General features: G+C 39.7%; 1 protein-coding gene across 3 annotated transcripts; it reads left to right on the top strand.

Moving 5' to 3' along the window:
- Positions 1 to 1,271: 1,271 nt before the first annotated feature.
- On the top strand, positions 1,272 to 13,334 carry Tnpo (transportin 1). Of its 3 annotated transcripts, none has more exons than XM_011138211.3 (15): positions 1,274 to 2,112; positions 2,907 to 2,982; positions 3,122 to 3,301; positions 3,379 to 3,727; positions 3,896 to 4,097; positions 4,193 to 4,571; positions 5,462 to 5,773; positions 5,885 to 6,122; positions 6,399 to 6,688; positions 6,765 to 6,863; positions 7,084 to 7,179; positions 8,649 to 8,724; positions 10,219 to 10,393; positions 11,236 to 11,362; positions 11,494 to 13,334. In XM_011138211.3, the coding sequence occupies exons 1-14, from the start codon at positions 2,008 to 2,010 to the stop codon at positions 11,341 to 11,343; spliced, it is 2,685 nt and encodes an 894-aa protein (XP_011136513.1). In that variant the 5' UTR covers positions 1,274 to 2,007; the 3' UTR covers positions 11,344 to 11,362; positions 11,494 to 13,334. The 3 variants fall into 3 exon arrangements, 2 of the variants coding, with proteins under 2 accessions (XP_011136513.1, XP_011136515.1); XM_011138213.3 differs by having other exon boundaries at positions 1,275 to 2,112; positions 11,491 to 13,334; XR_003114118.1 differs by lacking the exons at positions 8,649 to 8,724; positions 11,494 to 13,334 and having other exon boundaries at positions 1,272 to 2,112.
- Positions 13,335 to 13,555: the final 221 nt, after the last annotated feature.

The raw sequence follows: 13,555 nt of genomic DNA on the forward strand, positions 1-13,555 counted from the left end.
GACTTTTATCGATTAATTGATAACTATTAATTCTTTTTTCTTTATGGCGTCACAACGCCACAGAGCCAATTGTCATTAACAAATGTCAATAATAAATGCAAGATCGATCAAAATCCACTTGGTAAGAAACGTTAATAATGTTGAAGATAAAAGGAACAAGATTTTAGTGCAGGGCAGCGAACATGTAACCTTTTCCCAGAAGCGGAAGCATATTATATGCAAAGTTATATAATCGCTAAAATCGTCGAGTTTGCGTGAAACTTTTCGCATTTCCACTCTTAAGAAGAAGTTCACATAATCTCTCGTTACCTAACACCAATTCAGCTAAGTAGAACAGGGAGTTGATCATGAATCTTTTCCTGTAGCATGAAAAGTTTAAAATTCAACTCGATAACATTTAGAAATATTCATTTTTCACAAGTTGATACCAGAAAACAAGGATCATCTCCTATGTTCAATACATATATATGCCTTAGTCACCAACAATACTATACTGACAATAATAATACTGAAGATCTTCAATTCTGGGAAAATTTTCGTGGAGACAAAGAGGCTTTGGGGGATCCGAAGATAATTGAAAAAATATCGACAATTTTTAGTTATTCAACACATACAAATACCCGATCGAAGAAGATTACATACAATTATATATATAAAATCATATGATATATAAATTACATATAATTATATATGATCCATGTACATAAATTTTGTCTTTACAGTCATATATGTAATCATATGAAATAATTATTGTCCACACTGGAAAAAACGTTGTTAAATGAAGAAAAGGAAATGGTTTCATTCAATTATATGTTTACATCACGGACATCACATAAATATAATCAATTACTTTCATTGTATTTTTGCACAACAGCATTTTTTCCTTGTGAATATACGTAATTATACATATGACCATATACAGACAAAATTCATGTATAATCATAAATAATCATAAATAATTATTTCTCGCCGAGAACTTGGTGAACATTTAGTGTGTGTAGTGTAGTGTGTAGTGTGTAGAATATTAATTTTATAGTTTACAACTATCTTGATGTTTGATTGTATATTGTACGTCCAGATCTATAACGAAGAGTATATTAGATATTTTTATGAAATTACAATTATCGTTATGTTGCGGTTATCTAATTATTGCATAATTAACGCTGATGTTTTTATATAAATTTACGGACAGGAAATCACACATAAAACATCGAAATTTCCGGTTACGCTAAATCGTTTTGTCTCGCCAGTCCGTGTCGGAATCGCAAAATTCGATCGCTCGGGAAGCAGTTTTCGAAGTTGCCGCTCGGAGCGTCGTGCGCATGCGCACGGCGCGGTGGCAACGTTTCTCGCGCGAGGTACGTCTCCAAACGTGTTCGATCGTTTATTGGGACGTCCGTTCTCGCGAACCGGCTCCGAACAATCCGGTTTTGCCGAATTTTCCGAATGTGTTCGAGAGTTAGCGTCTCGTGGCCGCGATGAACGCAGCGACGAGAACGCACGAGAGCGCGATCCTGCCGACACGTGTTCGTGCCATCGATCGTCTCTGAATTTTTCCCCTGGAAATCGACCCTGGACACGAAAGAACGTGCATTCGGCGACCGAAGGGGAGACCCGGTTTGCGCACCGCACCATCATCAGAGATCATCGCATTTTCGCAGAGAGAAGAGAAAAGAGCGAACGAGATAAAAACGTGAGAAGAGATACGAGGCGAAAGAGACGAAGGAGAAGAAACATCAAGAAGGGAAGCAGCCGAAGCGAACGGAAAAGAGAGAACATACATTGGACGAAGGGTGTGGCGCCCCCTTGCAGAGCCACGGCCCTGTGCGAAATCCGCCGCTAGTCGCAGGAAGCTCGAGCGGTGAGCCGCGGAGAGAGAGGCGGGAGGACGAGGTAGATTGGGAAGGACGTGGTTGGAGGGGGACCGTGGGGAGCTTCCGTTTATCTGCGAGGTCGAGAAGGCTGGTCGAGAGCGTTCGTTCGTCGACAGTGCTGTTGAAAAACACGATGAAAATGGCGTGGCAACCGCAGGAGGAAGGACTCAGGCAAATCCTCACGCTGCTCAAGGAGTCGCAGAGCCCGGACACAGCGACTCAACGGGCGGTGCAATTAGTATCCTTTTCTTGCGCTTGGCCTCGCGAGTGTGCACCCGTGCCTGTGTGTCGTGTTCGTTGTTGCAGTCGTCGCAGTCATCATCATCGTCATCGCCACCGTCGCCGCCGCTGTGCCGTCGCAGTCGCGGTCGCTCGCACTTACGTGGCTCCCATCAAAGTCAAAGGGACGCGCGCGCCTCGCGGTGTCCGCGGTGCTCGTGACCGTAATCGTAGTGCCGCTTTTTCTCTTCGTGCTTAATCGCGAGGATTCATTATGCGCGGACTCGGTCGCAGCGAGCAACGGCGGCGACTTGCTCGCTGCTCGCTCGCACGCCTGTCACGGCTTCTCGTTGCTGATCGAAATGCCGCGTTCGGGTCGCGCGACCCCCGGCTTCGTGTGCGCCTCTTGGTGAGAACGCGACTTGGAAATATGGTGACGACGCGTGCCCGCGGCCTGGCCGCGGTCGTCGCGCCGTTTCGTGCCGATTCCGACATCGCTCGCTCGGTCGCGCGCGGGGCTTGTTTTCCTAGGAGCGCGGCCCTCTCTGATCGATAGCTTTTGCGGGACTTTTCTACGCCGGGCCCGGGCGCTCGCGGACGCGCGCGCGAGTGAAACGCGTGCGAGTAAATCGATGCGAAGGATATATCGTCTCACGATGATAATGGTCGCGGTAATTTTGTCAGGGGGAAATATAGACCGACCTGTTTTCTTTCGGTGAGAAAAAAAATTGCACGGGGATTATTTAATACGCGTGTGTACTGCGTGCCGCTCGGCTATCCGCCATTTATTTTCTTTAACATTTGGCGGTATAGAAACTGGAAGAGCTGAATAAATTTCCAGATTTCAACAATTACCTAATTTTTGTTTTAACGAAACTCACATCGGAAGGTATGTTGATTGAATTTATAATTATACATTTGAAATATGTTTTTTGAGTTTTTCATCGTATATTATGTACACACACACATACACAATTGTATGAGAATCTGCATATTAAATAGCTAATGTGATTTTCTTTTTTGTCAAGATGAACCTACTAGGTCTCTGAGTGGACTGATATTGAAAAATAATGTGAAGACTCATTTCCATAAAATTATGCCAGAAGTCATAACTTTCATTAAGCAAGAATGTCTGTTGGCTGTGGGAGATCCATCACCTCTGATCCGTGCGACTGTTGGTATTTTGATCACTACTGTTGCATCAAAAGGTATGTTCTGCCTTAACATATACCTCGAGAAATACAGTTGTACAGTATCTCGATGGTGAAAATATTTTTGTGAATAGGTGAACTGACCACTTGGCCAGAATTATTGCCAGCATTGTGTCAAATGTTGGATTCAGAGGACTACAATGTGTGCGAGGGAGCATTCGGTGCTTTGCAGAAAATATGCGAAGACTCTACTGAAATATTAGATTCGGATGCCCTCAATCGCCCTCTGAACATCTTAATTCCAAAATTCCTCCATTTCTTTAGACACTCGAGTCCGAAAATTCGCTCCCATGCGATAGCATGTGTCAATCAGTTTATCATTCAACGTACGCAAGCGCTTATGATACATATAGACAGCTTCTTGGAGAATCTCTTCCACTTAGCTTCGGACGATGACTCTGAAGTCAGAAAGAATGTGTGCAGGTATTTGACTTGTGGACAATCTCATTCAGTTTTATTCTCTATTATTGCTATCACACCAGCTTTTATAACTTTATTAACTTTAATTGTTATATTTTATTGTTATCAATTACCTCACATTACCGCATAAGCTTATAATTTTTGAGATGATAATCTCTATGCTTGCAACAGGGCGCTAGTGATGTTGCTGGAAGTGCGAATTGATAGACTAATACCAAATATGCACTGTATAATAGAGTACATGCTAATGAGAACTCAGGATGCCGACGAGGGAGTCGCATTAGAAGCTTGTGAGTTTTGGTTGTCATTGGCAGAGCAACAAATCTGTAAAGAAGCTCTCGCACCACACCTGACACGACTAGTACCAATCTTAGTGAGTTTCCCCCTGTTTATCGTGAAAACAATTTAGTGTAGACATTTGTTTTGCATTTTTCGACCTTCATTGACTTACCGCTTTGTACCGCACAGGTGAGAGGTATGAAGTACTCGGAAATAGACATAATACTCCTCAAAGGGGACGTTGAGGAAGACGAAATGATACCAGACAGGGAGGAGGACATCCGACCGAGATTTCACAAATCAAAGACGCATCACTCGCATCATGCTAACATGAACAAGCACATCGATGAGAACGGCGATGACGAGGTATTGGACGTCGAGGACGACGATTCAACTCTTAGTGATTGGAATTTAAGGAAGTGCTCCGCCGCTGCATTAGATATGCTAGCAAATGTTTTCCGAGAAGATTTGTTGCCGGTTCTTGTACCGATCTTGAAGGAGACTCTTTTTCATCAATCTTGGGAAATCAAAGAATCTGGTATTTTGGCGTTAGGGGCTATTGCTGAAGGTATGCATGTTCTTCTTAGGACTTGTACATACATATTATCTTGGCGTAAATGGCGTAAATGTAAAACGTAATCTAAAGCTGAAGAACTAGTCGGAATGTTGCTTTAAAATTATCCTATTTAAAAGAAGTTTGTAACTAATTATTTTAAAGTAACTCTAAATTTCATTCCATTGGCAAAATTGCTAAAAACAATTTCTACTGACAACTTAATTTGTGTTGTTTCAAGTTAACGAAAAAAATTAAATAATTCTGCGTATGTTGGCAAAATAGAACAGTTAATATTCGACGAATAGCAATTTTTATTTTTAATTTGTGTTTTTTTTTCACGTTAACAACTTTGCTGGTTGAATTAATCGTTAATCAGCCGAATCAGTATTTGAAAAGAAATTATTCTTCTCATCAGTTATATCTTCTAAAGTGCGTAAGACTAAAGCAATATTTTTATTGGCTCTTCAGCTTAAGTTTACATCATATGTTTATGATTACGGCGATTTGTGTAAAACTCTTTAACACATTACAGACTGCACGTATTATAGATGCGTTGTTTATGTTTATACGAATGTTTGTGCGTTTCCAACAAACTCAAGATAAAACTCGCTTCAACCTTTTTTTTCTAACTATTTTCAAGTTTCCGATTGCAGAGAAAGTTTTTAAAGAAAGAGCAGCAATCTGTGCAATTGTTGCGATATTAAGTCTGTCTTTTTTAACTGAACTAGTACTTGCTTTTAGAATGACACAAGTATATAAGTTATGATTGAAAGGAAGAGCAATGAACTGGCATTAGTTCAGCAAGAAACAAAACAGACCTCTATAATCGAGCATTGAAATAGAGCAGATACAAGGTGGACCAAAGTAATCGTGCAGAATTTAATGCAAATGATTGGTTATAGGTTGTATGAGCGGCATGATTCCTCATTTGTCCGAGCTCATCCCTTATTTGATTAGCTGCCTTAGCGACAAAAAGGCTCTCGTGCGTGCCATAACTTGTTGGACATTAAGTCGCTACGCGCATTGGGTTTGCGCGCAGCCTCATGAGACACATCTGAAACCTTTGATGACTGAATTGCTCAAACGAGTTCTCGACAGCAATAAGCGTGTCCAGGAAGCTGCATGCTCTGCCTTCGCTACTTTAGAGGAAGAAGCCTGCACGGAATTGGTTCCTTATCTTGGATTCATTCTCCAAACGCTCGTCTTTGCCTTCGGTAAGAGCGCGATGGTGTAAAAATTCCCCGTTCCCCGTGACAAGGAACGTGTTTGAATTTTTATTTGGACGCAAAGAAATGGACCGTTCATGGTTGTCCTTATTCTCGCAGGTAAATACCAACATAAGAATCTTTTAATATTGTACGACGCGATTGGCACGCTCGCCGATTCTGTTGGTCACCATCTCAATAAGCCGGATTACATCAATCTTTTGATGCCACCGCTCATCAACAAGTGGAACGTACTGAAGGATGAGGATAAGGATTTATTCCCGTTGCTAGAATGTTTGTCGTCAGTAGCAACCGCGTTGCGCTCGGGTTTCTTACCCTATTGTGAACCTGTTTATAGGTATAAACTATGTATTCACTTACGCTAACGGGTGTTGTACTTTGCTTTGTTTCGTTATCGATGGAAGCACGTGCGTTAACTTGCAAAAGCCAGGCTCTTTATTATCTCATGTTCCTACGTTCGTCAATTGTGTGTCTCTAATAAGAGGAAGCCGTGACGCATGACCTTCGTCGATTCTTTTCGCGAGTACACAAAGCAGTTTGCGTGTCATGACCCCTTCTCATGACGAGCTTTCACTGTGTTTACTTGATTTCTATCTTCCATTCCGTCTTGCAGGCGGTGTGTGTCGCTGGTAGAACAGACGTTGAATCAACACATAGCAAGCACGCAGAGCCCCGACCAATTCGAAGCACCCGATAAGGATTTTATGATTGTTGCATTGGATCTTCTGAGCGGATTGGCAGAGGGTCTGGACGGTCACATGGAACGTTTAGTGATGAACAGTAACGTTATGCAATTGCTGTATCAGTGCATGCAAGATACTATGCCCGAAGTCAGACAAAGCAGCTTCGCCTTGTTAGGAGATCTCACTAAGGCCTGCTTTCAACATGTGCTCCCATGTATACGTGAGTACAGTCGCAAACTAGATTGCACTCGCATACGTGTGTATAACGCTAATCAATTGTGTTTCTACGTATTTAGCGGAATTTATGCCTATTCTCGGACAAAATTTGCATCCACAGTTCATATCAGTATGCAATAACGCGACGTGGGCGATCGGTGAAATATCGATAAAACTTGGTAAGTTTTCCAAGTGACACTTCCTCGTCATTTGATATTCCTCCTTTCTTTCTCTCCCTCTTTTTTTCTCTGTTTCTCCCTCTCTCTCTCTCTCTCTCTTTCTCTCTCTCTCTCTCTCTCTCTCTCTCTCTTCCTCCTTTTCTTTCTCTCTTTCTCGTTTGCCAGTCGATGAGGAAAAAACAAATTTTATTCTCATTTCTGTTTCTTGTCTCTTCCGCAGGGCCTGACACAAGCGCGTATATTCCATTAATTTTGACACAACTTATCGAAATAATTAATCGACCAGATACACCAAAAACACTGTTAGAAAATACCGGTGAGTCGTCAATTTAACTTTTATCTACATGCTACACACGCGCGCGCGCATACACACACACACACATACACACACACACACACACATATATATATATATAATTTATTTATATATATATATATCTCTCTCTCTCTCTCTCTTAGCGACGATATATATACCGTATATAATATACGGAGCATATATATTTAAAAACGAATAGAAGGCAATGTGTAGTGAGACTCGATACAACCAACAAGAATCTGTCGATTTCTATGTACATCGCTATCATTTGGCCGTGATACTTGAGAATTATACTCGGTCACAACTGTGTGCTCTTCGCACGCGTATCAGGATACGTCCGATTTGCAAAACTCGTGCTTTGAGAGCGCCCGCTAAAAAATTGTTAACGTATATTGCAATCGTCGATGTACGATGTTGTATGTAGACATTTATTTTTTTCTCTCTTCCTCTGAAGTATCTCTGATGACCAATCGAATGAGAATCTCCCCAGTATAATTTAGAGTATCTCACGGTAGATTCGGTGGTATACAATTTTTATCTCTAGGTGATATATATATATATATATATATGTATGTATATACATATATTGAAATAGATCTCTTTTTCTGGTTTTCGAGTAATTTTTTGAGCAAACGAAATACACAGTTCAGTGACTTGTTGACGTGGTTTATACGTAATCGCGATTGCACGTTTATATCGACAGGTTTATAAATAATTAGTACTTGTATATTGAACCTTGATTTAGTGGTGTGCGACTGCCTGTAGGCTTAAATATGTATATATATGTATATATATACATATATATACGTCTGTATGGCCATGTAAAAACATTGCAATACAGTATATGCATATATGTGTATATTATATATACTATGCTTGCATCTTTCTAAGCCCCAGACATCGTTTCGATTGGATTGTTTAATTGGCCTTTATATAAAGATCATAATTGCAAATTTTGTTTCGTGCTCCTCTTTATTGTTATATTATTTGTATACTAATACATTTATTTTATACATATATATATATATGTGTGTGTGTGTGTATATATATATATGTATATGTATGTATGTATGTATACACAAGTAGAAAGAGATCTCATTTGTGGTAACTGGCTCTTTTTATAAATCACATGGGCTCGCACGCTGCTATCTAATTTCGATTATTGTTTCAGCAGCTACAATAGCACGGTATTACCTATGTTTCATTGTCGGTATCTCATATGTTTCTCACCTGTGTTCTCACTGTTCTTCGATTAATTGTTAATGTTACTTGATTCTTGATTATTAATTGAGTGATTAATTATAATTGAAAGTTAATTATCACGGAAGTTTATAACGAGCGGAACATATATATTCGCCTGAGTTCGATCGTTGGTTCGCTATCAGTTTGTCTTATTGTTTGTGTTTCCGGTCACTTCACTACACTTCACTTGTCTACTTACCGAAACCGAAATGAAAATGAAACCGTAGCCATTACGATCGGTCGCCTAGGTTATGTGTGTCCCCACGACGTCGCCCCCATGTTACAGCAGTTTGTCCGACAGTGGTGTGTAAATTTCTTTATTATATTATATTCTATTAATTATATTATCTTTCTATTTTTATTAGCACTCTTTATTATTATACATTATTATATTCCCGATTCCTGAGTAAATTGCATCAGGGGCTGCTAAGAACTCTTGCGCAAGAACATACACACAGATTGCGAGCTATATCGCCAGACTTTACCGGAAAAGGGAACAGCTAGCAAAATTCTCCCTGTATTCACTCTCTATTAACGAGAGAAGAAGAAAATATCACATACATCGTAATGGGAATGCTCTCGCGAAACTTATCAGCATGGACTTGCTCAATGGTTTTTCGCAGTATTCGACATCCTATATTTGAATTCGTTATATGATATAATTCTAATCTTTAATTTTGCCACCATGCAAGTGTGTTATGATGGGCTCTCCTGTTTATCCGATTCAAGACCAGGATAGGTTTACATTTGTCACTTTTCGTCACGTCATCGCGATCTCTCTTTCTCTCCCTGCCCTCCTCTCCCCCTATCTCTCTCACTCTCTCCCTCTTTCTCTTTTTCTCTCTTCTTTCGCTCTCTTTGCGCGCGTTTAAGTCTATCTCATGAGCAAACGTACGATTTCTTTTTCTCCCGTGCGTATACTTGTACTCGTGTACATTTGTAGATAGTGACGGTCGAAATTTAACATTGCATGTTGGTAATTTGGCATCTTGATTAATACACGTCGAATCCGTTCAGTCCGATTATCTTTCGTCGACGATACGACATAATGATGTGTGTATCGTACCGTAAATGTCAAATGTAAACCCAGCCTTTAAAGACAGTAAGTGAAATATGACGCCAGTCATATCCCGGTAATTATACATAATAATACATTACATCAATATATTTTACACGTAGGCTAGGCTCCCTATCTCTCTTTTGAATCATACAATTCGGGATCGACGATTTGTGTAATTGCAAAATTGACATGTTTGCATACTTGCTGTTATCAATTCAGACGTAACTGATCTCTTAGAGTTATGAGAAAAGAAAGTTTCACTTGAAGTCGCATTGAAGACTGGCCTCACAGCAAGCCAATCGTTTTGCCAATCTCGTCAAATGTTATTCAAAGAGGAAAAGAAAAAAAAGAAAACATGACAGAATAAGAGAAAAGAATATATGTATGTGACTTGTGGGAATGTGCAAAAGTAAATGGCTAGTTGTCCAATTTTTGCCAGAGCCATGTTATATTATTATATCTCTATGTAACTGTATATATATTATACAATATCTCAATCTGAAGGAAGATACTTCGAACATTGTGACAAAGATGGTCGTTAGTTTGTGTGTGTGTGTGCGTCTTCGGATGCACGGAAAAGCGCGACATGTGATTACGATCCAAATCGGCTGAACAGCAATCAGCTGGAGCAATCGGCGCGTGGCGATTTCTTTCACTGATCGAAGCATCTTCCGCTTGGACAGGAGAAGTTAAACCCTCACTAATCACCCGTGTCGATGTGAATTTCAATCCAATAGGTGCACTTCGTTGCGAAGCATAAGAGATAACGAAGAGAAGGATTCCGCGTTCAGAGGTATGTGTCAAATGATCACTGTCAATCCGGCTGGCGTCGTCCCGGATTTCATCTTCTTCTGCGACGCTGTGGCGTCCTGGTCGACACCGAAGGAGGATCTAAAGGACATGTTTCAGAAGGTACGCCGACTGGCATCGTGAGATGCGAATTTAATCTCTTTAAGGCTGAAGTAATGTGAAATTTGAAAAAAGTGATTTAATTTTAAAGCGACACCTATATACAGGGTGTTAAATTTCAAACGTAATAGGTAAAAAATCTCGAAAACTATGAAAGATATCAAAAAAAAGCTAAAACACGTATTCTATGATTTCGAAGGGGAAAGAAAATGGCATTATCAATTTTTTATTTGGAGGGCATTTTCAAGATCAGTCAAGATCAGTTGAAGGTCAACTTAATTTTTTTAAATAGAAAGCCCAATTTTTTATTATATCTTCTTTTTCTACCAATTAATTTTAACAACTTTTGTCTGAAACATTTTTTTATTTGCCTAATATTTTTTGAAATATTTAAGGAAAACTTGATAACTTTTTCAACATTTAACTTACGATATCTCATTAACTATTCGTCGAAAGAAAAAATAGTATTAGACTTTTTTACTTTATTTACTATCAAGGATATATTACTATAATCGTGTCCTAACTTTTGTAATTTAATAATATATATATATATAAGTTCTGTCAATCATTCTATCACGAGATTCTCTTTTTTCTTGTGAGATCTTGCGGTGGATGTTTATTCATCTCCGCACCATCCGTTATAACTTATTGACAAATTTGAATTGAGAAAGAAAAAATGAACATATTTATAAAAGTACACACATGTTTCTATCCCTGAACGTGACGTTGCTGCAAAGTGAAAGGATTTCTTGAGGATCGATTGGGAGGAGGAGAATCGAAAAGAGTGAATACATTCGAGATGTATATAACTTGTTATTTATTTTTTCTTCCTTCTCTGTATTCAGATACTGCTCACATTCAAGAATCAAGTGGGTGCGGAAAACTGGAAACGTTTTGCCGATCAGTTTCCACCGCAGCTTAACGAGCGGCTGCATAATATGTACGGCGTCTGAGCAGCTCCGTCTAAAAGCGGTAAGTGAACAAATTACTTGATCAAAGACATACACACACACACATACTCACATGCACGTATGGAATAAATAAATATCGACTGTATCGCGCGCGCTCAATGTTATTCAAGGATATTACGTCTCTTTCAGAAGGCCGCTTAATGCAGCAGGCCGAACGGGGTTGGGCGGGAAACAATGGGCGGATGGGACGGGTGGGTGAAACCACGGCCTCTTCTCATCAACATCGTTGTCGTTACCGTATCGTCGTCGTCGTCGTCGTCGATGTTGTGTCCGTCGTCGTCGTCGTCGTCATGTTTTCGGGGAGGGTGATGAGAGAGATGCATGCGCTGTCTTCGGCCACAATATGGGAGCAACGAAGGCAGAAATACGCGTGATGGGGAGAAAAAGAAACAAAACAAGGGAGTAAAGAGGATCGAAGTAAAATGAGAACGACATGAGATAAGCATTGGCCGACAAGTTGAAAAACGCGTGGGTGGGCGGGGTGGGGTATCTTCTTTCGGGGTGGGAGGGAGGAATTTTGTGGTAATCATCGACCACAACTTACAAGAGGCGAGAGAGAGAGAGAGAGAGAGAGAGAGAAAGAGAGGAAAGCAAAGAGAAAAAGAACAAAAGGTATCGTATTGAAACAACGCTACGCAACGTATCGCACTCAGTGATACCTTAAAGTAGTGACATACATGCTCCGTTTCCATTAACGCTATCATAACACTGCGACAAGTGTTTGATTCTCGCGTATTGAAACGTGACAACACAAGAATGTGCTGGTGCAAACGGTCAACTTGTAGCCCAGCTCTAAAAAACGTAGATGGTAGAATACATAATATTATATTATCGAGAAACCAACTCTCGCGCGCACACACACACACACGCGCACACACACACATACACACACACACACACACACGCACACATACACATACACACACATTGAGATGATTAGACGATGTTTAAGAGGTAAGCATAGATCTCACGTTATAGAGATCGCCGGACACTGTGATCGAAAATTTGTACGTATTAGATATCGATCTTTTCTTCTCTTCTTTTTTCTTAAGAGGGAGAGAGTGGGAAAGGATATGAGGGAGGAGAGAGAGAGAAAGAGAGAAGAGAGAGAGAGAGAGAGAGGATACGAGGAAGAGAAAGAGAGATCGAGAGAAAGATGGTGAACGAGATATGAGCATTCTACTTGAATGTGTTTGTAGAATTTTAGAGTCAAGCTAGTAATTACACTTATTTGATAAAGATACAAAGTTAGAGTATGTTATATAGAAATTTCGTAGTGTACAGAAGGTTTTTCGAGAATATTGTATTTTTATACGTTGAAGAACACACACACAAAGAGATACGCAGAAAGTGCCATTCCGTCGTCGTCTTTAACCAAAATTTTTCTGCTTATTTTATTCTTCTTACTGATTGTGATATTAGGTTATGTGATAACTCTTTGTCATCATATAAAACATTTGAAATATATATTATATATATATGTACGTACGTATGTATGCGCGCGCGCGTTTATGCACGCATAAACGCGTGTGTTGCGCGCGCGCGCGCGCGTATACGCAAGTTATGCTATATGTACGTGTATCCAACATGATATTTTAACTCACAGACCATTTTGTGATCACTTTTTTGTTAAACATATTAAAATTAGTATCATATTAGCATTAGTGTAAATAGGTAAATACATTTTAGAATGGACGTTTTTGTTATCAATTATAGATATCAAATCCTTGTTTATATGTGTATATATACTTAAATATATATATATATACATATAAATATATATATATCTCTCAAGTCTCTCGAGTTGTGACATTGTTCAATCACAGTCATCGGTAATGATTAACAGATACGATCCACAGAGTCACGGATCTATGACGTGAAATCTATGGCGACGTTAACTTTTATTTATGCGGTAAAATGATCTCGATGTTTCATCTTCGAAGAAAATATTGCGTTAAAATTGAAAAAAAAAATGAAAAAAGAAAAAACATTTTTACGAAGAAGAAAGAGAAGTCGAGTGCGGATCACGTGTCATTCCAGTCCCAATTGGGCCAATTTACGAAAAACGAACACTTTCATGATACGCGATTGCGCGTATTTTTATCTCGATCGTTACTTAAAAGATAGCAAACGAAGACAAGAGAAAAAAAGAGGAAAAAAAATTCTTTCGAACCTAACGTTATGACAAAACAAA

Source organism: Harpegnathos saltator, unplaced genomic scaffold (assembly GCF_003227715.2).
Source record: "Harpegnathos saltator strain DR-91 unplaced genomic scaffold, Hsal_v8.6 scaffold779, whole genome shotgun sequence".
Lineage (NCBI taxonomy): Eukaryota > Metazoa > Arthropoda > Insecta > Hymenoptera > Formicidae > Harpegnathos > Harpegnathos saltator.